Source organism: Mesoplodon densirostris, chromosome 7 (genome assembly GCF_025265405.1).
Source record: "Mesoplodon densirostris isolate mMesDen1 chromosome 7, mMesDen1 primary haplotype, whole genome shotgun sequence".
NCBI classification, from domain to species: Eukaryota; Metazoa; Chordata; class Mammalia; order Artiodactyla; family Ziphiidae; genus Mesoplodon; species Mesoplodon densirostris.
Window position 1 is genome coordinate 73,914,796 of NC_082667.1, and position 26,348 is coordinate 73,941,143.

A 26,348-nucleotide genomic window follows, 5' to 3' on the forward strand; every position below is an offset into this window, starting at 1 on the left:
CCGAAGATATGGGGGGGGGGCAGTATTATATATGATTTTAGTGAAGGGACATACGTGCAATCAAGCACACATTTGGGCAGAGGGTTTCTGCGAGTCACGAGAAAGTTGTTGCTAGTCACAAGGAGCAGATGTCTTTGTTAATGATTTTAGTGCTTTTCTAGATATGAGGGATGCAAGAAATTGGGCTCATAAAATCTTCTGAAAATATCTAACTATCCGAAGGCCTGTTCTGCCAGTTTTTCCCAGAGCACAGAGGACCTCATTCCTGATCTCCACCCAGAACTTCTTTCACGGTGTGTTGAAGGTCAGTGACTGCAGTGGCTAGTGACTTTGTAGAGGCAGAAGGCAAGTGACAATTTTTAGTTGGCACCTAGAACATCATTTCCATTAGTGTCTACTCAGTGAAGACGAACTCATCTTTGTAGATTTAGCCCCGGTTTTCTCAGCTCCTCCAGGCAGGCTGAATGATTCTGACATCTTTTTGATATCACAGGAGACATATCTTCATGCCTCAATTATTTCAATTGCCACACTCCATAATTACTGTTTACTTGCCTGCCTGAACGGAACTCCGTGAGGACAGAACCAACATATATTTTTTTCTTTTGGCTGCGCCACGCGGCCTATGGAAGCTTAGTTCCCTGATCAGGGATTGAACCCGGGCCATGGCAGTGAGAGTGAGGAGTCCTAACCACTGTACCGCCAGGGAATTCCCAGAATCTGTATCTTACTGCAGTTTTTAAACCCCAGCATCATGTAATTCCCATGATTCTGAACATGCTTGGTTCCAAATGTGCCTGTGTACTTTTAGTCTGTGTGACATCAACATTAATCTGCTTAAGTTGCATTTTTGGTGGGGTCAGTTCACACTCCTTTGGGTCCTTAAGGATGCTCAGGTCTGCCTATCTATCATTCCTGGTGTGTTCTTGTGTGTGTTACAGTTGTCTCTGAGTTGTGAGAAGTGTGTGCCTAAGGGCAATTGAGTAACTGGGTTTATCATGGGTCTATAGGATGCTGCATGCCTATATATGTGTCTCTTTTTACCTTGAAGGATGTGTGTCCATCTGCGGTTGTCCGTTTTGTGTCCATGTACTTGTTTGATGCCTAAGAGTAATTGTGATCCTGAGTGTGTTTGTGCGTATGTATGGGTCTACGGGCTGCTACATGTCTCTTTTCATGTTGAAAGTTGTACGTCTGCTGACCATCGTGGGTCCATTTGGATGTGGGTCTGTACACAGTGAAGGCTGTGGGTCTAACTGTAACTGTGTCCGTGCGGACTGCATGTTTAAAGGCTGAAGGGAATCTGTCTTTGCCTTTTATCCCCGGGTTATGAGAAAAATGTGTGTAGCCATGTGACCAGAGCAAGAATGTGTTTGTCTCTCGGCCAATCTCCGTCCTCACCCAGGGCCTGGGGTCACGGTTACTTTCCAGGATGCCTTGGCACTAATTCCCAGAGGGGCAGGACCTAATGGCCCCGCCTCCGGCCACCAGGGATAGGCAAGCCTCTCTACCCTGGGCAGTAGCGGCCCGGTGTGTGGGTGTGAGGGTGTGGGAGTGTGGGTGGGTGGTGGGTGGGGTCTAGCCCGCATCACCAGCCACCCTCACTCCTCCCGCCGCCCCCCCACAGCCGACTCCAGCCTGCTCATTGGCCGAGTCTGCAGTGACGTCGTGGGGATCGCAGACAGAACCCTCAGCGCCCGGCGCGCGGGAGGTATTGTCCATCACTGGGGCTTTGTTACGTCGTCGCCTCCTCACCTGGCTGCGGGCGCGTCCTGGCAGCTGCAGCCTGCCAGCTGCTGCGGCCGCCGCCTCCGCCATGGTGTCCCCGGTCACTGTGGTGAGTGTGTGAGCGAGCGAGCCAGTGTCCGGCGCGGCCAGAGCCCACCGGCCTGGGGACTGGGCTGCGGGAGGCCAAGCAGCCGGGGGCCGAGGAAGGGCAGGGATCCCGCGGCGGCCCGCGTCCCCAGGCGGGAGTCGGCGCTGTCACGGGCCGCCGCATCCCAAACCTCTGCGCCCCTCCTCCGCGCGCCCCCCGCGGGTCGGAGGGAGGGAGGAAAACAGTGGGCACGTGACTCGGAAGCGTGACTTTGTTGATCGCTGTGTGTCTGGCGCGGGTCGGCTGGATCGCTGCCTGGGAGAGGAAGGGGACGGCAGCGATCCGCAAGCTTCTGCGTGGGCAGACCAGAGCGGGGCGTGGGAGAGGGCGGGGGAGAGCAGGAAGGTGACTGGGACTTCCTGGGAATCCTGTTCCAAATTTGTTTCCTCCCTTTCCTCATCTTATAGAGAAGTCTGGGGCGGTGCAGGGCACGCCTCTGAGTCTAAACAGCCTTGATAACGCGCTGGAGGAAAAGAGGTCGTTCTCTATTGACACCCCTTGTTCAGACTTTCTCACCTCAACCTTTGTCTCTCCCCCACCCCCCTCCTCCTTCTAGTGCTGGGTTCTCTCTGACTATCAAAACCTCCCCAGCTGCTACTGCTGTTTCTCCTTCTAGGAAATATGGGGCTGGGGGAGGCGTGTGGAGTAGATGCTTCCAAGGGCTGGCAGGTGGGGGCTGGGGAGATCTGGGGACTGTGAGGATAAGCTGTCCCCTCCTCTGCCCGTGTCCCTGCCCTGACCAGCCTGCATGGGGGAATCTCCATAGGAAGGAACTTAGTCATCTCTTCTCACTGCTCTCACCCCTGGCAGAGCCAGGGCAGGCTTAGACCCTGGACCCCACCATCTGCCTCTTGCCAACCTCCTTCATCACAGCCTGTTCAGTCCCAGGTAACCAGGGACTGAAGGTCTGAGAGTCTGAGTGTGTACCCAGAGCCCTGTGCTGGGCGGCTCACCCAGCCAGAGGCCTATCACTGTGGGCAGAGCATGAGTATACCGGAAACCTCAGCTGCTCTGAATCACTCTCAGAGCCCTGGTACCAGAGGCCCAGGAAAAGGAGCTTCAGGGGATCACAGATGCAGAATATCTGCAGCAGCCCCCTGGTGCCTGCATGGCCTTGGACACAACCTTTCTTTAGCTGCCCTCCCCCCTAATCCGGCTGAGACCAAGTCAGCTGCTCTAACTTCCCCCTCTCAGTTCCTCATCTCCTCCCAGCCTGACTGCTGGCTTCTGATCAAAAGCTGGGAAGAGAACCTCTCCCTCCCCTTCCTGCCTCTCTTTCTGATGGGCCTTGAGTTGCTGTTGTTCTCTGGGAAATGAGGCTGACTGACACCCTCTCCAACCCCCCAATTCCTGAGATTGCTGGTATTTCAGGGACAGTTTTCTTGCTCCTGACTCATAGGTCCATTTATCTAGGCAGCATCCCTGTCTCCTCTCCTTGCCCTTGATGGTACCTTGAGGCTGGGGCAGCTGGAGTGGAGGCTGAGTTTGCAGACTGGCAAGGGAGAGAGCCTGTGGGGGCTGAGATGGTTGACGGTGCCCACCCTCACACATTCCTGGCGCTCACCTGGTGTCGCTGGGCCTGTGTCCTGGCCCTACTGCTGAGGATCACGAGTTGGCCAGTTGTGGCGTCTCTGTGATTTCCTGCTGACTCCACTCTATTCCAGACAGCTGGGGGCTGATGCTGGCAGAGAGAGGCTAAAGGGGCTTTGGGGAAGGAGAGGGAGGGGGCAGGAAGGGAGAAGCATCGGGCTGCAGGACGGGACACTATTGCAAAGTCTGTTTTCTGCGCAGTGAGTGACTATTCTGGTCCTGCCCCAGGGCCAAGAATGGATGCAACTAGCAGGGACAGTGGAGCCCTTTCTCTTCCAAATCAATTAAGCCTCAGGGTAATGATGGGCTTGTTCATACTCTGCTGGCTGCTTGGGGCAGGCCAAACTGGGTTTCTGTGTGTCAGTCCTCTCTGCTTGGGCGGTGGGCCTGTCTTTGGGGTGGATGCCTGGGCTGAGGGTGCTGGCTCTGAGCCCCACTTTGGGCTTCTGAGCTCCCACGCTCTGAGTGCTGCCCTTGTCCTATGTCCTCCAGGTGAAGAGTGAGGGACCCAAGCTGGTGCCCTTCTTCAAAGCCACTTGTGTGTATTTTGTGCTCTGGCTGCCCTCATCCAGCCCGTCGTGGGTCAGCGCCCTCATCAAGTGCCTGCCCATCTTCTGCCTCTGGCTATTCCTTCTGGCCCATGGCCTGGGATTCCTGCTGGCCCACCCCTGTGCTACCCGCATCTTTGTGGGGCTCGTCTTCTCTGCTCTAGGTGATGCCTTCCTCATCTGGCAGGACCAGGGCTACTTTGTGCACGGTCAGTCATCACAGTAGCTACCTGGGAGGAATCCTGGGGTTGGGGGCTAGAGGACCCTGGGGGGCCAAGGATTTGGGAAAGGGAGGTTTTTTGGTTTTGTTTTTTTTAAACAAGAATATGGGGAATTTGAGGGGTCCTGTGGCCAAAGACTGTTGGGGCCCCTGTTGGAGGATGACCCTGCCGGTGATATGGTGACCAGTTCTGGAGTGCCACAGGAGAGTTGGGGGGGGTATCTTTGCCTTCATGGATTTCTTCCCACCCCTGTTACTCTCAAAAGAAAGCTCCTGGGTTATCCCAAGCACTCTACTCCTACCCCACCTCCTGTCACTCATTATTCACCTGAGCTTGCCTTCAACATCCCATCACCCCCTCTCACTTTTAGGTCTGCTGATGTTTGCTGTGACCCACATGTTCTATGCCTCGGCCTTTGGCATGCGGCCACTGGCTCTTCGGACAGGTCTGGTGATGGCAGTACTGTCGGGCCTGAGCTACGCCCTCCTCTACCCATGCCTCACAGGTGCCTTCACCTACCTGGTGGGGGTCTATATGGCCCTTATCAGCTTCATGGGCTGGCGGGCTGTGGCAGGGCTGCAGCTGGTTGGGACTGCCTGGCGCTGGACTGAGCTGGCGGCAGGCAGCGGGGCACTGCTTTTTATTGTCTCAGACCTGACCATCGCCCTCAACAAGTTCTGCTTTCCTGTGCCCTACTCGCGGGCCCTCATCATGTCCACCTACTACACCGCCCAGATGCTCATCGCCCTGTCAGCTGTCGAGAGCCGGGAGCCAGTGGAAGACTACAGACTGAGAAAGGCCAAATGAGGGGCCAGGTTCTGGTCACCCCTCTCGTCTCTGGCGCTGGGGTCCAGAACCTGGGAAGCTGCAAGAGCTGGATCAGGATGGCTGAAGTACCAGCCTGGGGCAGCAGGTACCACCTGTGAAATGCACCAGTTTGAGGGGATAAGCAGCAAAAGGATCTTTCTAGCAGAGCTAGTGGTCCAGGACAATGCTGAGAACGAAAAAGAGCCAGCTTGATGCTCCTTGCTGGAGCCAGAAGAAGATATCTCCCCACCTCTACCCCATCCAGACTGTCAGAGCCCCTCTGGAGGGCCATGGTGCTCATCCTCTTAACCTCCCCTACTTCTACTAGATGGAAGAGTCTAACTCACCCACTTCCAGTCTTTCGGATTTGCACAGAGTTGAGGGAGGAGGGGAAGAGTCTGTGCTGAGATGACCCACATCCAGGGCTTGAAGCCCCTTTCACAGGCCGCTAGTTGGGAAGATTGGATGGGGTGGAGTCTCCCTTTCCCACATCTATCCTTGTTACTTGAACAATCTTAATCTCTAAGTGTTGGGTGGGAAGGTGAAGGGGTGTCTATCCAGGTAGGCAAGATTGGGGACTACTTTGGCCTGGGAGTTTGGGGTACCAAGGGTTCAAGTTGGTCCTATCTCTCAAAGGCCATCCCAGAACTCAGGCCCCACACCACCACCCTCAGACCCTATCCCCAGGGCTAGGGTGAACCACGCCAAAGGAAGGGGCCAGCCTGTGTGTGCGTCTGTATGTGAGTCTTGTGTGTGTAGTCTGTCTCCCAGTCTATCTATGTCTTACTCTGCCAGCTGTCTCTGACCTGCTGTGTGTCAACGTCTTTTAGGGAGAGGGCCTCAGGGAGCTGCTGAGGGGTTGCTGAGCCTGGCTCAGAGAGCTGGGACGCCCCCCACATACACACCCACTCTCAGGTCCTTCCTCCTTGCCCCTTCTGCACTGGGAGTGAGAGGAGGGGGCTTCAGTGATACTCTAGGGTCATAAGACCCGAGGCACATTCAATGCAAGGGGAGCAAGGATGGGACAACTCCATCCTATTGCTCGTGTGAAAAAAAATAAAAAATACCCAAGGGCTGTTGGCTGCTCTGCTTGTCTGCCTGTGTGGCACGTGCCTGTCTTGGAGAGGTGGGGGTGTGGGGCATGGCGCCAGGGGCCCTGGATGTCCTCACAGCCTGGGTCACAGTCCTGGCCGGTGCATCTTGGCGCCAGGCTGGCTCCCTGGCTCTGTTGACAATGTGCTGGTTGGAGCTTGTCTCACTTGCTGGTCACGTGTGTGGGTGAGGATGTAGATCAAGAGGATGGGGGATGGGTAGTATTTGCCACCGTCCAAACTTGACCTTGATGCACTCCCCTGTGCACAGGTACCCAGCACCTTTGGTGACTCCTAGTTACCCAGTGTCCTCTACTGCTACCCAACTCCTTCCCTCCCCACCCCAGACCTGCCAGCTGCTCCAAAATGATCCAGATTCCCTTCAAGCATCTCCTTTCTTCCTGGACTCTGGGCTCAGTTGAACAGCTGGGAGGAATGAGATTAGATTGTCTGGTTCATACTTTAGATGTGAAGCCCTGGCAGAATAATGTGTCACCCCACTCCAGGGGCATTTGCATCTTAATGGGCAATGCCCTGACCCAGAAGTAAAAAGGGAAGCCTTGGGTGGTGGTGAATACGCCATCAGTAGAGGGGTTGTACAGCTGTGGGGATGTGATAAAGGGACTCAAGCCCCATATGGGTGTTGAATGAATTAGTGATTTTCAAACTAGGGTTTTTACAGAGATCCCTGCTAGTGGGAGCTAGCAAAAGAATAAAGTAGAGGAGGGAGGCTCAAAGACCCCCTATCCTTGTTTCAAGTCCAGTAGGTTCTTAAGATTTTTTTTTTTTTTAAAGGAAGGGTTTTCTGCCGCAAAACATAAGTTTGAAAGCTGGCGAGCAGGATGACCAATCCGTTCTAGCTTTCAGATGCTCTAATTCTCAAATAGTGGGAACCCCAGACACTAAAGAGGCAAGGTCCTGATCCCTTCCAACCCCTGAACTCTGAAGACTCACCTACCTGGAGTGAAGAAATGGGAAGGGCAGGACGGGGAGAAAGATGCAGACTTTGCCCTCTATGCCCGGAGGGAGGGCAGGGTGCAGTCTGGCTGTGGAGGAGGGGAAGGCAAGGCGAGGCCCAGTCAGAAGGGGACTGGTCGTTCCCGATGTGGGTGGGTTTGGACCGAGCTCTCAGGGGTCGCGGTTCTATGTATCCCCCATCCTACGCCCAAGTCTATCTCCTTGGTCCCTGCTGCACACCATGGTTAGGAACAGGCACAGGCGCACTCACTCAGTTTATTGTCCCATGCCTTCACCGAATGTTCACATTGACAAGCACCACAGAGGGAACCCGGTCTCTCTCGCTGGGACCACACACAGAGGATGGGCCAAGAAGCCCCACCCACATCACAGCATCCTCCTGATGCCTGGTCTAGGCTGGAGCTCACATAAGGTACTTTGATTTCTTCTGCAGACTCTCAGTGACGGAGGCTAGAATTGCCTTGTCATCTTTGTCTGAAAGAGCAAAGCAAGTATTTGTTAGTGTGAATGATGCTGGGGTAAGGGGAACTCCAAATTGCTGGACTTGCAGTCGCTATGCAGGAACCAGGGGCTGGACCCTTCCTGAGATCCTCAGACCTTGCCAGCCCCAGTCTCCCAAGGTCAGCTGGGTGTGTGGGGCCAAGAGCTGCCAGTTATTCGGCATTTCGTATTTGCCACGCATTGTGCCAGGCACTTCTGTGTACTATCTCATTTAATCCTCATAACAGCCCTAAGCAGTACATGGGAAAACAAGCTCAGAGTGGCTTGCCAACGTCACATGGCTGGTGAATGTTGGAGCCAGGGCCCTGTGCCCATGTGCTTACAACCAGAACTAAGTTGTCAGGGATCTCTCTAGCTGTGGAATGAGAGCTGGATATCTCCCACAGGGCCTTCCCTGGCCTAGTTCTGTTACACAGTTCAGCAGCCACTGTGGAGGCGTCATCTCAATGCCAGACACTTAGCTGAGTATTTGAGAGACAGAGCAACAGGACCAGGTCCTTTCCCCAGAGAAAGGCATCTATGACAGGATGAAAAAAAAAGGCATCTGAAACCATGGACGCCAACAGTGTGCCATGGAGACTTCAGAGAGTGGCAGAGGATGAGGCTGGAGAGGTAGATGGTGGGGAGGGTGCCTTGTTGATTGTGATTTTTATCTAAAGGATCATGGGAAAGCTAGGAGGGAGTTTAAACAAAGAGGAGCAAAACAGGTCATCTTTGCATTTAGACAGTTCATGCAACTAGCTGTTTAGCTGTGAAGACAGTAGAGTGTGTAGGAAGAAATAGAATATTTCCCCTATATGTGCACCCATGAGCAGAAACATAGCACACCTATGTGCAGAGGGAGGGCCTCCCTCCACTAGGTTCCCTTCAGTGCCTCCCATCTATCCTTACCCCAGACCAGTAGTCTTCAATTTTGGTTGCACATCAGAACCACTTGCAAAATTTGTAAACATAAAGGTTCCTTCCAGAACCCTGCCAGGGAGATTGTGATTGGTAAGTCTGGTTTAGGCCTGATCACTGGCGTCTTTTTCAAATGCAAGTCTAGGCCCACCAAGGGTTGCAAACTACAGACTACTGAGAGACTGCAAACTCCCAAGTCTGCAGGGGCCAGGCACATAACAAATGACATCAAGAAGATGGGACAGTGGTACGAACTATGGCCAGTTGGAGAATGTTTACGCCACCCCATGTCAGATTAAATAAAAGCCTGTGCCAGCCATAGGAAAAGAGTCGATCAACGGCTCAGGAGGCCACCATTTAGCGCCTCCGCCCCACGCGGGACACAGCCAGGCACCCTCAACCTCCCGGGCCGGCCGGCGCTACACCCTCACCGTAGACGGTGAGCGTGCAGCTGCTGCGGTCCTTGCCCAGCTCGTTCTCCACCAGTACGCTGTACTCTCCGCTGTCCTTGAGTGTGCAGGTGGGGATGACGATGGTGCACACGCCGCTGGTGGAGTTGTACCAGAACTTGGAGTTGGCCGTGATGTTGACGTCGCCCTTGGAGAGGGTCACGGTGGGCCGTGGGTTCCCAAGGAAGGCGCAGGTCATGGTGCAGTCCTGGCCGCGCAGCACGGTGTGCGGCTTGAGCGGGGTCAGGAAGCGCGGCGCGTGGCGCCAGTCTTTCTGCTGGTACGGCTTCAGCTTGGCGCTCTGGTCCTCGACTGCGCGGACGGGACACGAAGGGCGGTGAGCGCACCCCAAGGCCCCCATCCATCGCGCGCCGGCTTAGACCTCCTAAGACGCCCCGGAGACCCAGCTCACGGAACCCTGAGGACCTGGGTTAGCTTCCCACGCGCTGTCAACTCTGGGGCCCCGACTTTATACTGGTTCCTAAGGTTCCCCCCACCCCCATGGGTTCCAAGACCTAAACCAGGTCCGCGGGGTTTAACGCTTTTCCAGACCCGGGCGTCCTAGACTTCTTTCCAGCCACCAGCCTCCGGACCTGAGCTGTTATCTGGCTTTTAACTCCCCATCCAAGCTTTCCCCAACGCCCTCGCAGCCTCCACGGTCTCTGCTCTCTCCAATTTAGGCCCTCATTTCAAGATTCCCGCAGCTATCCTTACCTTTAATGCCCTCCCTCCAGGGTTTCTGGATGTCATCCCCGCTCCTTGGACCCTCCCTGAGTCCTCAGTCAGGACCTCAGTCAGCCTCTCAGCTCCACAACCCCTCCTCACCCTCCGGTCCCCCACTGTCATCCCCGCCCCCAAGGGGACCTCCCCACCCCACCTCCGCGTTAGTCCCACCTCTCGGTGTACCCCAAAGGAATCTCCTCCCCTAGGCTTCCAGACCTCTGCTTTTCTCCCCAGGGTCCCTGATGTTAATTAACCCTTTCACCTCAGTGCTCCTCATTACCTCCAATCTTGGGTACCCCTTGCAACCCTCATTTCATCCCCGCCATCAGGGATCCCAGACGTTACCTGAATCCCCAAGTCCCCAGACTCACTCTTGTCCTTGTTGACGAGCCAGGTATCCCTGGAGTCCAGCGGGTCGCTGTCACCGATTTCGTTCCGGGCCAGCACTCGGAAGTAGTACTTCCTGCCGGGGAGTAGCCCGGTCACCATGTACTTGTTGCTGAAGACGTGCTCGGCCACAGTGAACCAGGTGGCGGTGCTGGCATCCCGCTTCATGATGACGTAATGGGCCTCGCTGTCCTCCTGCACGTCGGGGCTGTGGTTCCAGGTCAGAGTCACCGTGTTCGGGACCTCCTCAATCAGCTGCAGGTTTGTGGGTGGCTGCGGAAAATCTGGAAGGGTCCGAAGGTTCATCAGCCACCCTGGGGGGGCTGAAGTATTGTGCCCCCACCCCCGCTACCTGCCAAGCCCTAAGGAGGATGGGATGGGGCACCTTACCTTCTTCTAACTCTCAGGCAGCTGGGGGTCTTGGAGTCAGAAAGAACTATTTATGAAGTGTAGCTCTGCCATTTACTAGCCCTGTGAACTGTGGCAAGTTACTTATCTTTTCTGAGACCCATTTCCTCATTTGCAAAATGAGGCTAACGATAACTATCACGGAAATGTTGCGTAAAGTACCTGGCATGTAGGATCTGTTCAATAAAAGTTCACCCGTTTATCTCTTGGGGGTTTAGGGCTTTATTATAAAGCTTCCAGCCGTCTCTAAGAGGCCACCCAATTTGGGGGGGCTGTTATGATTTTAATGGAGAGAGGTACAAAATGCATCAATGCAAAAGAATGTTTCACATTCTCTTTGGCATAGTGATTAATGTAAATTTAATAATACACAATGTGTTAAACCTCAAAACCTACGAAGTTTCCTGCAACCTAAGATAATGAAAAGGCTCTTCCCAAAGTTTTTACCCACCACCTTTATTATTAAAATTCTAAATATCTGGGGGGACTGAAAAATAATAGAAGGCTCATTTCAGCTGTGGTTCAAGAATTCTAATGAAGCTGTACGGCAATGACACTGTGGGACTGTGAAGTTTCCCCCAAAAGGCTTTCTCGGTGACCACATCACAAACTTTAAAAGTATTTCCAATAACATATAGGCAAATTACCCCAAGTTTTAATGGACTCCTCTCCATCTGTCCCTCCTGCCTCTTACCCATTCTCTGCTCTCTCTATGCTCACAGACCCTCCTCTGCATATGTCCCGAAGCTCTCCACATATGACTGAGACTGAAACAAGGGCTGGGTCCTAGTTCAATGCCTCTGGGGCTTCAAGACACTGAGAAAAAGTGAAAACAACCCTCCGCCTTAAGGCAAAGGCTGATAAAGTCTTGCTCTGTGGTGCCAAAGAAGCCTTGACTACCTTAAGGCCTGACTTTCCAGTGGTAGGGACTCAAGCAGCACAAGGGAGTGTGTGCAGTGATGCCTCCCCAGGCCTCTACCTGTTGCCATACCTGCCACACACACATGGATGTCATGGTATGCCTCTCCAAACTCATTCTGGAGCAAGATGCGGTACACCCCTGAGTCGGAGCACTTGGTGCTGCTGATGAGGAACTGGGAGTGGTTTTTGCTCTTGGTGATGGCTTCCCTGCCCTTGGTGGGCATGCCATCCTTCAGCCAGATCACGGTGGGTGGTGGTGAGCCCTGGGTGGTGACAGAAGATGGCACCAGGGGTCACCTGGGTGGTATTTGGGGGCAGGCCCTATCCCACTGTCCAGGAGTCTCCTGCCAGGCTCTGAGGCCAGGGGTCTGGTGAGGGGCAGAGGCAGAGACTATGATAGCTGTAGCAGCCAACTTGGTTAAGTGGTGGGCGTCTGGGGGCCAGGGTAGGACTCACAGAGAAGGCGGCATGGATGCAGAGGGCTGTCCCAGCGCGAACCACCATGTGACTTTTCAGCCGGGCACTGAGGTCAAACTTGGGAGCAGCTGAGATGGAGGAGACAGAGATGCGATCATGGAACACTCTTTCCAGAAGACTTAGCTTTAAGCCTCCCCTCCAAAGCTTTTCCCAACCTCTTCTCCTTCATGCTCTCACTACAGGCCATACAGACATCTAGCAACCCTGCAACGCTGTGAAGCACTTATTTATTTTTTCTCATCTGTCTCCCTCTATTATTATATAAGACTTTTTAGGGCAGGTCCTGTGTCTCATTTTTTTCTACATCCCTAACACCTCCCTTGGCACACAGTAGATACTATTTGGCACGCAATGAGTGGGGTTTTTGGTTTTCGTTTTGTTTGTTTGTTTGTCTGTTTTTGGCAGGGAAGCCCCTGGGGTTATCCCTAGGTCTGTCCAGGCACAAGCATGGAAGACTCTTTCTTGATCACAGCATCGCCCAGTTTTCTCCTGTGGGATGAGGTCCCAGAGAGGAAGGTGTGGAGCTAGGATGTTGGGGCCTACACCCCAGCCCTGTCTGCATCCCTCACCTGGTGGTGGCATGGCACGGACCCCCTCGTCCAGCTCCACAGGCTCCCCACACCCAGCCTCGTTCACAGCCCGGATTCGGAAGAAGTATTTCTGCCTCTCGGTGAGGCCTCCTACTGTGTAGCAGGTGCACGAGATGGGGATCTTTGTGCACTTGGACCACTCCTTGGTGTCTTCAGCCCTCATCTCAAGGATGTAGCCAGAGGGTGGGTCTCCCTCGGCAGGCTCCAGCCAAGCCAGGGAGATGCTGGAGCTGGAGGAATCCGACATGTGCAGGCCCTGCACCAGGCCCGGGGGTTCTGCGTGACACAGACAACTAGTCAGCCCCCAGATTCTTCTCCACTCAACACCATGCCCAATTCCTGTACTCAATAGCCCTGAAACTTAACTTTCAACACCTCTACCTTCAACACTCACAGTTAAAACGCTCAATACCCAGCCTTTCACCTTCAACAACCTCTAAATTTAATTCTCTCAGTCTCAATACTTTCACCCTTGAAGTCAAAACCCTCCAAATTCAATATACATTAAACACTCAACCCCTCTGTATTCAAAACTCCAGCCTTTAGCTCAGCCCTCTGCACCACACCCATTCACGTGTGATATCCCCATCTCACCACCTAAGCTCAGCACCCACCCAACCATTTACCCAACTCCCCTGCTCAATCCTCAAACATGCTTCAACTACCTCACCTAACCAGACATACTCAACATTTAATAAAAACTTTTTTCCACCCATCTCCTCGCTGTCCCTGACTCTCAATCTTTATTTGCTGGCTTTCTCTTGTGTGTGAATCTTGTCCCTCTATCAGGCTGGCAGCTCCCAGAGAGTGGAGACTGTGTGATCCCCTCCTGTTAGACTTTCCCAGGAAGAAATCCTCTTTCTACCTCAAACGGCTAATTCCACTATGTGTTGGGGCCTGGCAGCACCATACTCACTGACAGGGTCCTTGGCTACCACTGAGCTGGATGGCATACTAGGCTGTCCGGGGCCTGCCTTATTCACAGCTACAACTCGGAATTCATATTCTGTGTCCTCCAGGAGACCATCCACAGTGTACTTGGTGCCTGAAATGGGAATTTGAGGGGTAATGAGGCCAGGGGTGGTCCACGTGGTAGGAGACCATAGATGTGGAAGAGGGGGTCATGAGATGCTATTAAAACCCACAAAAGGAGTTGGAGGAGGGAGTATGTTCAGAGCAGCACGGGTACATGGGTCCACCCAACAAAGTCTCCCTTGGTCCCTCCTGGGCCTTTGACCCTCGACCTCACCCTGGATGGGGTCCTTGTTGACTGGCACCCACAGGTTACTGCCTTTCTTCCTCCGCTCCACAATGTAGCCGAGCACTGGGGCTCCCCCATCTTGGGTGGGGGCATTCCATGTGATGGTCACAGCCTCTTTGGTCACATCAGTCACTTGGGGCTGGGAGGCAAGACCAGGGGGCTCTGTGGGAGAGAGAGAGAGGGCAGAGGTTAGGTGGGGGAGCATGTAGACAGTTGCCCACCCCATGCTGAGCTCTGGTCCCTTCCTTAAAAAAACTTAAGCCAATGATTAACTCTGGTTGCACATTACTGTCATGTGGGGAGTAAAAAAACCCCCCAAAACACCACCAACAACTAGTGTCTGGGTCCTGTGTCCTGATATTCTAATTCAGCTGGCCTAGGGTGGAGACCAGGAATCAGCATTTTTTAAGAGACCTCAAGTGATTCTAATGTGTAGCCAAGATAGAAAACCACCAACTTGAATTTTCCAACCTGTGGCATCACCAGTGGCATCCCCAGTGGCACAGTTTTTAATGTACTGTCTTGACACACAGAAACATGGAGATCAGTTGGGAGGAGTGTAGCAAGTAATTAACTAGTGATCATAATTAAAATGCCAACGTTGTCAAGGGTTTTCTTCGGAAAAAAAATTAGAGTGGATTCAAGGCTATCCCTAAAGTAACATTACTCTCCCTTGGATATAGGATGATTTCTGGAATGGAGAAACAAGTGGAGTTATCTCCCTGGAATTGTGCACAGTTCTGGATATACACACGGGAGTGTGTTGTGCATGTGATCTGACTGGAAAAAGTTGACAATTCCCGTCCAAAACGATCTTCTGCTCTTACTCTAGAAGCCATCTGTCTCGTGGGGCAGCTAGAGATGACCCTGCGGAATCTCCCACAGACCAGCACTCCTCACCGGCTGAAGGTCCCCACGGTGGCCCCTGAGGTCCCCATTGAGCACAGGGCTATCTCACTGACCAATAGGATTTCCTGCAAACACTTCCTGTGTCTCCAGCGGGTCGCTCACTCCTTCCGAATTGACGGCCAGGATACGAAACTGGTAGGCTTTCCCCTCTTCCACCTTGTTGGTGGAGAATTTGGTGACTTTGCTGTCCACCTCACCGATCTTAATCCAGGACTTCTTGCCGACTGCCTTCCGTTCCACTATGAACTGTGTTATAGGCCGCCCGCCGTTGTCCTTCGGGGCCTTCCACTGCATGTGCACACAATTACCCGAGAGCTCCAGGAACTCCACCCGGCCTTGGGGAGGCTTGGGACGGTCTAAGGACAGAAGATAGCATCAGAATGTGTCTTTGGAGCAAAGGACCAGAAGGGCTTCATCCCACTGGTTGGAGGTCCACCAGACTGAGACATAGCTAGATTCTGAGCTTTGCGGATCCTTTGTCCTTCCCTCTGTCACTGTTTTCCTAAGACTTGCCCAAGTAGCTTGATCCCTGCCCCCCCGAGATTCCTGTCCCCCTAGGAATGAGTGAACTGGAGACCTGAGGGACCCCCGCCTCAGCTAATTGCCACTTGCCTCTTCCAGACAAGGTCTCCCCTCCTCTCAGCTTCCAGAACTCCAGTACTTTCTTTTATTACAGTTTATTTATTTATTTATTTATTGTTGTACATGGGCCTCTCACTGTTGTGGCCTCTCCCGTTGCAGAGCACAGGCTCCGGACGCGCAGGCTCAGCGGCCATGGCTCACGGGCCCAGCCGTTCCACGACATGTGGGATCCTCCCGGACCGGGGCACGAACCCGTGTCTCCTGCATCAGCAGGCAGACTCTCAACCACTGCACCACCAGGGAAGCCCTACAGTTTATTTTATAATTACATGTCTGCCAGTTTTTATCCCTTTTGGGTTGAGGGACTGCTGGGGATAACTCATCCCTGTGTCCCCAGTACTGAGAACACAGAGGAGGTGTTCATTCATGCTGCCGAACTGAACTGAAACCCAATCCATCCACACCCACGGCTTGATGGAGATGCAGGTGGAGGAGGTGAAGCTGGTGTGTGTGTGTGTGTGTGTGTATGTGTGTTGCATGTTGAATATGAGTTCACTAAGGCCAGCTCCTCATCTCTTTCCTTAACTTTATGTTCAGACCCATCCCAAATACCATTTCCACCCCCATTCCATCTTTCTCTCCAGTTTCATTCTATCCTCAACCCTATCTCTCCTCCCCTCACTCCATTTCACTTCCAACTCCAATATTCTTCCCAAATGAACCTCACTTTCATCCTAAATTCCATCTCTCTTTTACATCATTTCCACCTTACTTCCAACCAGGTCCTCAGCGCCAAGTCAGTTACAATACTTCAGCAACATCTGAAGGTCAAGTACGTGCTGTACACTCTGCTATAGTCTTTAAATTCACTTGAAATAGGCACTTTAAAAAACCACCCTGTCGCAGATGAGAAGCTGAGGCTCAGGAAAGTTAATGGACTTGCCCAAGGCCACCTAGTTAGGAAGTTAGGAAATGGGCTTCTTCTGGCTGCAAAGCCAGCACTTCATTCCCATTCTCAACCCGAACTCCAACTCTCTCCTCAGCCTGCGTGGTGCCCCCAGCCCAGCCAAGCCAGGGTCTTGGCCTCACCCAGCACGCTGAGGTGCAGAGTGGCTGTGGCGGAGCCATGGTCATTCTTGAGCTTGAGCATAATGATGCCACTGTCCTCCCGCGCGCAGTGTGAAATGGTGAGCAGCGCCTGGTCTTCCCCACGCTCCATCGACACGCGTTCCTCTTCCGTCACCTCCATGCCGTCCTTGTACCACGTCACTTTGGGCAGCGGCTTTGCCCGGAAGGGCACCTTGATGTTCGCGGTGTGGCCCACCTTCACGGTCACCGGGTGCGAGGCCAGTGTCTCCAGTACCGATGGGTCGATGGTTGGAGGATCTGCAGGGAGGGACGGCAGGGAAGGCTCGAAGAGCAGGGATGCGGGAGGAGCCCATGGGGGATGGGGGAGGAGCTAGGAGTAGGTGGGCGGGCCAGACGTGGTCTAGCTTTGTCCGTAGTGGGCGGCGACCTTACCTGCAATAAATACCGAGGCTTCGCTCTCTGCACCCTTGGCCCTGAATGTGTACTTGCCCTCGTGCTCTGGCCCCATACTGGGGAAGATGAGCTTGTGTACCGCACCCTGCTTCACGATCTGCGCGCCAGTCAAGTCCGTGATCTGCGGGGAGAGGGGCGGTCATGAGTGCGAGTGTATGCCCGGTCGACCCCCTCGTCCTGCATTCCCTTCCCTGGCCCCTGCCTCGGACCTCCTCGGCATCCTTCAGCCACACGCCATCCACCTTTTCGTCGTTCAGCACTACGCACAGCTCAGCCGGGCTCCCGGTGGCCGCGTGAACGTCGGACATCCCGCTCTTCACGGTGGCCAGCCGCTCTCGAGAGAAAGGGGGCAGGGGCTGGGTTAGGGTATCGGGGTGGAAGGGGCTTACGGGAAAAGGGCTGGTGGCATCTATCAAAATCATTTATGATGAGCAAGATGTTTGGAAATGGGCAAGTGGGTAATGGTCGGTGGGGGCATTAGAGCAGGTAGGTGGGGGGCGGTTGGGGAAAAGTCAGTGGCATTGGGAAATGGCAACTGGGAATTCTGGGAGATGGCTAATGGGGGGCTGATCATCGGAGGATGGTCAGTGGGGACTGAGGATGCTCAGGTGAAGAAGGGGACTAGATGGTGGGATGCAGGTGGTTAGTGGAGTTGGGATATTTAGCTGGTTATGCTGGTCTGTGGGATGCCCAGCGTTTATTGGGAGTTGAGGGTGTTCAGAGTCAGTGAGGAGTGGTCAGGGATAGTGAGTAGGGGCTGGTCAGGGTCTAGGGGTGTGGGATGACCAGGTTTGCTGGGGATGGTCAGAGTCTGGAAGTAAAGGATGGATGAAGTCAAGGGATTTTGGATAGAGTTCAAAAGATGAGGGATGGTCAGGGTCTAGGAGGTAGAGATGGTCAGAATTTGGGAGATGGGGGTGGTCAGAGTGGGGAGGTAGAATTAGATCATGGTCTGGAGGAGGACTGAAGTCAGTCAGGGGACTGATGGGTGCCCACAGTAGGAAACTGTTAGGGCTGGGGGGTTGGTCAGTGGGGACTGACAGGGTGGGTGTATACCTTCCACAGTGACTACAGCAGTACTGCAGTATTCCACGGGGTCCCCATCCTGCATGGCCACCACAGTGTACTTGCCACCGTCACTGAGCTGTGCATCCTCGATGACCAGCTCCGCTCGCTTGCCCTCATGGTTCATGCTGTATTTGGAGCCACGCTCCAGCAGCTGTCCGTCCTTCATCCAGCGCAGGGTCACATTCTTGGATGTCAGCTCACACTCAAGGCATGCACAGTTCCTCTCTTTCACACGCACATTCTTGAGGGTGCTCACAAACTTTATAGGGATGCCTATGGACAGACAAACAAACACTTGGTCCTGCTCCCAACCTCCTTTTCTGCAGCTAGATGCTGTCCTGCTCCTCTTTTTTTTTTTTTTTTTTTTTTTTTTTTGCGGTATGCGGGCCTCTCACTGTTGTGGCCTCCCCCGTTGCGGAGCACAGGCTCCGGACGCGCAGGCTCAGCGGCCATGGCTCACGGGCCCAGCCGCTCCGCGGCATATGGGATCCTCCCAGACCGGGGCACGAACCCGTATCCCCTGCATCGGCAGGCGGATTCTCAACCACTTGCGCCACCAGGGAGGCCCCCTGCTCCTCTTTTTGACCCTAGAAACCACAGGGCCTTGTGACATGAAGTGTGTACCCGACTCACAGAGGTACCCGGCAGGGAGGGTCCCAGCTCTGCCTCTTACTTCCTAGCTGACTGTATGCAGTGCATTCACTCCCTAAGTCTCATTTTCCTCATATGTAAAATGGGACAACAGCTTTTACATCCTCACAGCACTGCAGGCAGTATCTCTAATGTCCCCTTGGAGCTCCAGCCAGAATTGCATTGTCTCTCTGGTGTCTGGGCCTTTACACATGCTATTCCCTCTCCTGAGAATGTCCTCTTCTCTTGCCCCTTCTCTGAAAACTGAACTCCTTTTTGTTTTACTTGGTAAAGCTTTGCCGTCATCTCATCACATCCTTTTTGACATTGCCAGGCGGTACCTCTTCTTTGGGTTCTCACAGCCTCCATGTCTCCCTCAATCACAGCAACGATTGTTTCATGTCACTTGTGTCAATAGTGGTTCACATGTATGACCCACCATCATGTGCAACTCTCCAAACTAGGTATAAGAATATAAGTAGTCAAGAGTGATGGGCTGGGCCTCCCTGGTGGCGCAAGTGGTTGAGAGTCCGCCTGCCGATGCAGGGGATACGGGTTCGTGCCCCGGTCTGGGAGGATCCCATGTGCCGCGGAGCGGCTGGGCCCTTGAGCCATGGCCGCTGAGCCTACGCGTCCGGAGCCTGTGCGTCCAGAGCCTGTGCTCCGCAACGGGGGAGGCCACAACAGTGAGAGGCCCGCATACCGCAAAAAAAAAAAAAAAAAAAAGAGTGATGGGCTGTAATATATGATATTAGAGCCATAAAGGCTAATAATTTCTTGGCCCATGATCTCCCAGACGACAGTAAGATCCTAGAGTGTCTTGACTCCTTGCTTAAGAACTTTTGTTCTAATTCCATTTCCACACCTGCTTCTCCCACTAGACTAGGAATTAGCAGAGAGAACTCTCTATCTTTCTAGTAGCCATCAAAGGGCCTTGCAAGGAGGAGATAGATACATGGATGGATGGATGGATGGATGGATGGATGGATGATCACATGGAGGTCGCTGTGGCATGAAGCCCACCCCTCAAGCTCTGGCCCAAACACTCACGGTCAATAGTGAGCTGGGCCTTCTGAACCAGGTCCCCCACCTCAGCAGAGAACTCGCCACTGTCACCGAGTCTGGCATCCTTAATCTTAAGCGTGTGGGTCAAACCATCCTCAGACACAGTGATTTCATACTTTTCATCCCTCTTCAGCTCCTTTCCATTGAACTTCCACACAAAGTTGGGCACTTTCTTGGAGAGGCAGATCTCACATACAGCTGTCTGGCGCTCCGTCACCTTCATTGGCTTCATCTCTCCCAAGAACTTCAGAGGCTCATCTGCAGCAAAGAGTAGGAGGGGCATTCATTGGGCTGTATCCCTGGTCCCTCCTGAGGGGTAGGATGATGAAGGGGGGTGGGGCATAAAGACTCAGGTGTCATTGGCCTCCTGTAGCCCACAGTTGGGGAAAGCATCCTTCTTTCGTTCTGCTTGTGAATCCTAGAGCCTCCTCCCATGATGTTCATATGGTCTCCTCCACAGCAACGTTAACAGCAATTTTAGAAAGAATATTTCTCTATGTGATTTTAGATATGCGCCAGGCACTATTCTAGCCATTTTGCACATATAAAAGCATTCAGGTAGACTCTACCATTATTTCCCATTTTACAGATGGGAAAACTGAGGCAAAGAGAAGTTAAATCACTTGCCCCAAATACACAGCTCATAAGTGACAGAAGCTGGGATTTGAGCTCCAGTAGTTCAACTCCAGAAGCTGTACTCTTAACCACTATGCTACACTGCCCCCACAGCACTTTATCTCATAGTCCTCTCCCTTATACCCCATGTCTCTCTCCGCCATTAACTCCCATCCCCATGCAATCTGTGCACAGCCCCATGGGCCTTCCTCCCATGTCCCCATGGACCTCATCCTTGGATATTCCTCTGCCCTGACCCTGACTGTGTCCTCCTTGTGCTGCCTGGTGCCCACATTCTTACCCAGCACTGTGAGCTTTGCACTTATCCGCTTGTTGCCCACGGACAGGCTGTAGGTGCCTGCATCGTTCATGTTCACGTTGGTAATGACCAGCATGTGCTTGGTGCCCACCTGCTTCACGTCATACTTGCCCAGGGAGTACTGGATCCTCAGTGGCTCATTATCCTGCCTCATGGAATAGGTAGAAAAGCTGATGAAGGGGTTTAGGAGGAGATTTCTAGAGGTCTCCATTCCCCAAAGCCAGCCTGAGCTGGAAGGTGCCATATCTACCTCTCTAAGATCCTCAAACACACTCAGAGGCCCCTAAGATCTCTCTAGCCTCATCATCTGGCTCGGTGGGATCCAGGGTCTCTGCCTCTCCCGAGGCCCGAACTCTTAATATGCATGGGTTCACTAGATACTTTCTCTTAGAGGCCCATCTTCAGTGACCTGCAGGACTATCTAATCCAGCCTTTTCAGATGGGTAGACTGAGGTATAGAGAAAGGGAAGTAACTGTCTCAAATCAAACAGCAAACTGGTGGAACATCTAAGAATAAAGCCCAGCTCTCATCCAGTTTCAACCATACCAGATGGCATCCTTTTGATGGGATGGAGGAGAGGACAGGGCTTATGGGTAATGAGAGGGTCTTGGAAGGAAAGGGGTGCAGAGAAAAAATGATATTCCAGGGTGGGCCCCTCCTAGGTGCTCTCCCCACCTTGATCCATGTCATTTTGACATTGGGGTCCTTCAGCTCCATTATGCAGTCTAAGACCACCGTGGTATCCACCTTGGTCTCTATGTCTTCCAGGGGCTTCAGAATCTGGATGGTCTGAGAGATTGTGGTAACAAAAAGGCAGGTGTCAGAGGCATCTGGAATCTGGAATCTGCCCAGACTGTGTCTCCAGTGCTGGAGGAGCCCCCTGAAGGTCTGGGGAGAAATAACTAGGCTGATTAGATAACTGTGCTCCCCGTCACCCCCCTCCCCCTACAATGAACAACTTGAAGATTTAGGGGGAAACGGGTATGATAAGGGAAGAGAAAGGAACCACCATTTGCAGAATAGTCACTATGTACCTGGGCCCATTACATAGGCCTTCTAATTCCAGTGTAGATGCTTAACAGTTATGAGTTGTTGAGTGAATGAATGAGAACAACACCACAAAAACAAATGAAAAAGGAAAGTATAATTTTCATTTTGCAGATGAAGAAACAGGTTCAGAGAGACCCCCAAGTTCACTCAGTTAATAAGGCAGTAGAACTGGACTTTGAACCCAGGTCTGTCTGACTCCAAAATCCATGCAAATACATTAGGGAGCGGTGAAGAGAAAAGAGGTAGAAGGAGGGTGACCTGAGTTCCTTGCCTGCCCTTGCAGTAGAGAATGCCCTTGAGTATGCACGTGCATGGTGGGGAGACCTTGCCACTGGGAGTCACACAGGCACTAGCACTTTCAGTAAGGCCCAGCCCCTGGCCTGCAGCTCCCTGCTCCCTGATGGGCACTGACCTCTACCTCCACGTTCTTCATCCCTTTGAGCTTCTTGAGCAGCCCCCGGAAGTCTGTGAAACCATACTCCATGCAGGTCTTCTCAAAGTCCTTCTTGGGCACCTTGGACAAAATCTCCAGCATCTCTTTCTCATCCATCACCTTCTTCTGCTGCTTCTTGGGAGGAGGGGGTCCCCTGGAAGGAAGTGGGTGCCAAGCTTGGACTTAGTGCCTTTCTCTGAAGACAGAGGGAGCCTCTCCCAACCATGAGATGCTCCTCCCTACTCCATGGATTCTTGGAGGCTGGGCCATTAACTCAGGGGGCTGTTAAAGGCCTTCCAGAAGCTCTAGCCTGGAGGGTGGGGGGACCACACCCTGGGCAGAGGAGCCTTCCAGCCTCACCTCTTCTTCAACATCTTTTTGAAATCCATTTTTTCTTGACCTGAGGACAGAGAGAGGGACAGGGTCAGACAGAGGGAGTTTGGTCCCTAAGAGGAAAGGCCAGGAGAATGGGGCTGGCTCACCCTCGGTCACAAGCAAGGACACGGTGTAGATGGCGTCTGCATGGTCATTGCTTGCAATGCACTTGTAGTTGTCAGAGTCATCCGAGGTCAGTGGCTCCAGCTGGATCAGAGTCAGGCCATTAGTAGGGGAGGTGGGGAGGGAACCACAGGGGGACTCTCTGTGAGATGGGAAAGGAGGGTGTTTCTTTTGGGCTGGGGGAGGAGCTGAGTGTTGGATGTATGTGTGGAGGATTGAGCAGCCTCTGTGATTAGGAGGTGCCAGGTAGCAGTCAGTGTGCGTGTGTCTGTTTGGAGCCTGATTCTGCATTGGATTCTCCCCCTTGGCTGTCAGCTCCCGGATAACAGGGACTTCCCCTGATTTGCAACTTTATCTGCAGTTTCTGGCACTGGGCTGAGTACGCCTTTATTTAACACGGATTTACTCCCCTGTACCAGGTATTGGCCTGAGCCCCTGAGGAAATGGGGGTGAACAAGGCTGCTCTGGCGCCTGTAGAAAGGCACTTAGGTACCAGTGGGTTCCTGGAAAGTGCTTGCCGAATGAATGAGCTTGTGTAAGGAGTGGCCAGTAGTGGGGGCTCTGGGGCAGCTTGTGTGTGCTGTAGGGGCTTAGGGTCCTAGAATGCGCCTTCGGGAGGAGAAGGAAGCAACTTGCATCTGTGGGGAGAAGGGAGGCTCTTTGCCTTTCACAGTGGGAAGTCCGGGCAGGACGAGGAACAGGAATAATTATAGGCCTAGGTCTCCCAGGGACCCATCCCTACCTCTCCTCAAAGGGTCTGGAGCCAGAGGCTGCATGCAGAAGATAGCTAGACCTTAGGATGATCGGCCCTTGGCATTGCCCTTCTGGAAGATTCCCCTGAAGAGCCCAGGAACCCTCACCCTCACCTACACTCTAGGACCAGCCCCTCTCTCCGTGCCGGTCCCGCTCCAGCTCCGCCTGGCTCCGCCCACCGTGGTCTTAGCCCCTTCTAGCCACGCCCACAGCTTTGGTTTCACTTTCCTTTGGGGCTCACTCACCTTCTGGAACCTCTCTTTCTCTTCCATTTGGTCTTGCCCCCTCCTTGCTCTACCATTGTCCTAGCTCTGCCTTACCCCGCCCCTAATTTTGGTCCCCTGCTCACTCTGGCAACCCCCAGCTCCTGACACGGTTTCTCTTATCCTGCCCCTCCTCTAGGGCAATGACAGCCCCTTTTCCCATCTGCCAGTTCTTGGGTCTCCATTGTGGATCTCTTGCTTGCGACAGGACCTGCAGCCCATGCCAGGGGTCCCCGCCTCCGACCTTATGGGTAACTGGACGTCGCACCTTCAGCACGTGCTCCTTGTTAATGCTGTCGTAGAATATCTTGGCGGACTCCTTGATGGGGGTGCCGCTCTCTCTCTTCCAGGAGATGTTGGGTTTGGGGTTCCCCTGCACCCGGGCTCGGAACATGGCTTTATCCCCTGCAGTGGGCACAGGACCTATTTTTTCCCTCTTAGCCTCCAAGCTGCACCTTCTACCTGCTCCCAGCCCTGGGCAGGGCAGGGACCCTCAGCCCGACCCAGCCAGTGATTGTGTATTGAGAGGACAGTGGTGGTGGTGGCGGCGGCTGGGGCACTGGGGAGGAAAGGGAAGCACCCAGGGGCCTGGGGAGACGCGGGGAGGGACGCACCCTCGGGCGCGGTGACCGGCTGAGGCTTATCCACGAACTCCGGGATGCTCTCGCCAGCAGGGATGTTGGAACTCCGGGTCACCAAACTGAAGAACTCTGTGGTGCTGGAGGACTTCCTCGTCACGACTTCCTCTGTGGCGGCAGGTGAGAGGTCAGAATGGGCTACAGGCGGAGCTTAGCCTGGGATTGGAGGGCTGACCTTATCTTGAGGGGACGGTGGAGCATTTTAGGTCAGCGGGGGGCAGGACCGGCACTGCCCGAGAAACAAGGACCTTAGAGTCGGTGGGACATTGTGTTATGACAAATTTCAACCACTAGGGGAGCCAACGCCTCATCCACCCCTCTAGTCAATCTTTATTGGGTCAAAGCCTTGAGTTCTACATTTTTCTCTCTTAGATGGAAACTTGTCTTTGGGATTTTACGGGTCTCTTGGGCTTCTCTTCTGGAAGTTCTGGTCCCCCAGTAGCATTAAATAGTGATCAGAGTTCTAAAGGCTGCACCTGGTCTACACATGTTTTTTAATTTGACCTTTACAATGTTTAAACAAAAAATAGCCCTACATCTAAAAACTGAGAGATTTCACATAAAAATGCAGATTTCTGGATCCTCGGCACTGGACTCACATTCCCATATGTTAACAGTCAGTGGGAGGGAGGTGAAGAGTGACTGTCCCTTTAGATGGACTACATCCTGTCCAGTTCACCTCAGTCTTTTTTCTGCATTTATGTTCCCTGCCTGGGCACTATCGGCCAGTGGTTTTCAACGCTGGCTGCACATCAGAATCCCCGGAGATCTTAAAAAAACAAAAAACAAAAAACCACCAGATTTAATCCTCTGAGATGAGACTCACATATCGCTGGTTTTTTTCACTCCCCTCTCCCCCCATTCCTACACTAAGGTGACTCTGGTGCACAGTCAGGGCTGAGAATCGCTACTATAGTCAATTGAGTTTGCAACTTCTGGTCTTGAGTCCTGGCTGTTCCACTTGCCCTGCCTCACTGGCCAGGAGGAGTTGGTGTAAAGTGTTTATCTGGTCTTCACCTCTGTACACAGAGGACTCCGAAGGAGGGAGCAACGACTGGGAGGACAGGAATTCAATATCCTGGTCCCTGGTCGTCTTTTAATCACTTTCCTCTAGAGACATGACTAAAACAGTCTGTTCTGCTCTGAGACCATTTCTCAGCTTTCCCTTGGATCTGCCCTCCCCCACGTCTGGTCCCCAAGGGCTGAGTGCCTGGAAGCTCAAGTCACTTGTTTATGTGTTCATCTTCTCTCCACTGGCAGCTCCAGGTCTTCTCTTTCTTAAGTGAGGCATTATTATTCATAGGTGGATAAGGTTGCTACCTCCCTAACTTCCTCCATGCCTGAAATTCTACCATCAGAGATGGTATTTGCCTATGGCTCTGATCTTAAGCAATTGAGAGTTCATCAATCACTCACACACATCCATGTGACTGATTTTTCCTAAGCTTTTTGTCTGGAGGTTGGATCTGTGGGTGAGCATCTGGCTGGCTAAGCTTTATCAAAGCACAGATTAGAAACACAGGTTGGGAAGGGTTGCTGGTGGTATCTTGGGCTCTTGAGGGGCCCAGCAGTCGCAAAGACTGGAGGAAGAAAGGCTGCCCCTACCTGATTACTGATCCCGTCCTCCAGCCATCCCACTCTACTTGCCTCCCACGATCTTGGTTGTCTGGGAGAAGGTCTGCATGTGGGTGGTGGAACTGGAGAACTCCACGGACACGTGCTCCTGAAGCATCTCCTTGTGGTGAATGGTCGTCATGGTGACAGCAGGCGTGGGCACTCACCTGGGAGGACCAGGGAGAGGATGAGGCCATGAAGGACAAGGAAGGGAGCAAGAGGGAGACTCAGAGATGTTCTTATGTGTGTGTGTGTGGGGGTGGGGTAGGGATGGGACCGGTGGACACAGGGGGAAATGGCTGTGCACAGGAGAGGGTGAGGAGAGGTTGGGCAGCAAGCCTCTTCTCTCTGGCCTCTCTTCTCTTCCCTTAGTGTCTCCCTTTCCCTGGTTGGCTACAAGGACCAATGGGCCTGTCCCCCACTGACTAGCGCCAAACTATTCCAAGTACTTGGAGGGGGAGGAGGTAGGATTTAGACTTACCCAGCACACCCAGTAAGGCCCAGAGGGAGTTGAGGATAACTACTGATAGCTACATGGAACTAGGGGGGCACTGCTGGAGGTTTTATCAGGAGAGAATGAAGTCAGACCTGAGAAGGAACTTCCTGACTAAGCCACACTGGAGCAGGCCTTGAAAGGAAA

General features: G+C 53.2%; 2 protein-coding genes across 2 annotated transcripts; one reads left to right on the forward strand and one right to left on the reverse strand.

The window, feature by feature from the left end:
* Positions 1-1,682: 1,682 nt before the first annotated feature.
* Positions 1,683-6,106, forward strand: TMEM86A (transmembrane protein 86A). Its single transcript, XM_060104393.1, has 3 exons — positions 1,683-1,837; positions 3,959-4,223; positions 4,606-6,106. Exons 1-3 carry the CDS (start codon positions 1,817-1,819, stop codon positions 5,040-5,042), a joined length of 723 nt encoding a protein of 240 aa, XP_059960376.1. The 5' UTR covers positions 1,683-1,816; the 3' UTR covers positions 5,043-6,106.
* Positions 6,107-7,514: 1,408 nt separating this feature from the next.
* On the reverse strand, positions 7,515-25,850 carry IGSF22 (immunoglobulin superfamily member 22). Its single transcript, XM_060105330.1, has 22 exons — positions 25,742-25,850; positions 24,071-24,202; positions 23,725-23,861; positions 22,425-22,524; positions 22,303-22,342; positions 21,922-22,096; positions 21,135-21,248; positions 20,441-20,603; positions 19,510-19,782; positions 17,818-18,102; positions 16,971-17,095; positions 16,741-16,882; positions 16,309-16,605; positions 14,691-14,993; positions 13,717-13,890; positions 13,384-13,512; positions 12,447-12,743; positions 11,857-11,945; positions 11,471-11,663; positions 10,056-10,355; positions 8,944-9,273; positions 7,515-7,585 (listed from the first exon to the last, which is right to left on the reverse strand). The coding sequence occupies exons 1-22, from the start codon at positions 25,848-25,850 to the stop codon at positions 7,515-7,517; spliced, it is 3,978 nt and encodes a 1,325-aa protein (XP_059961313.1).
* Positions 25,851-26,348: the final 498 nt, after the last annotated feature.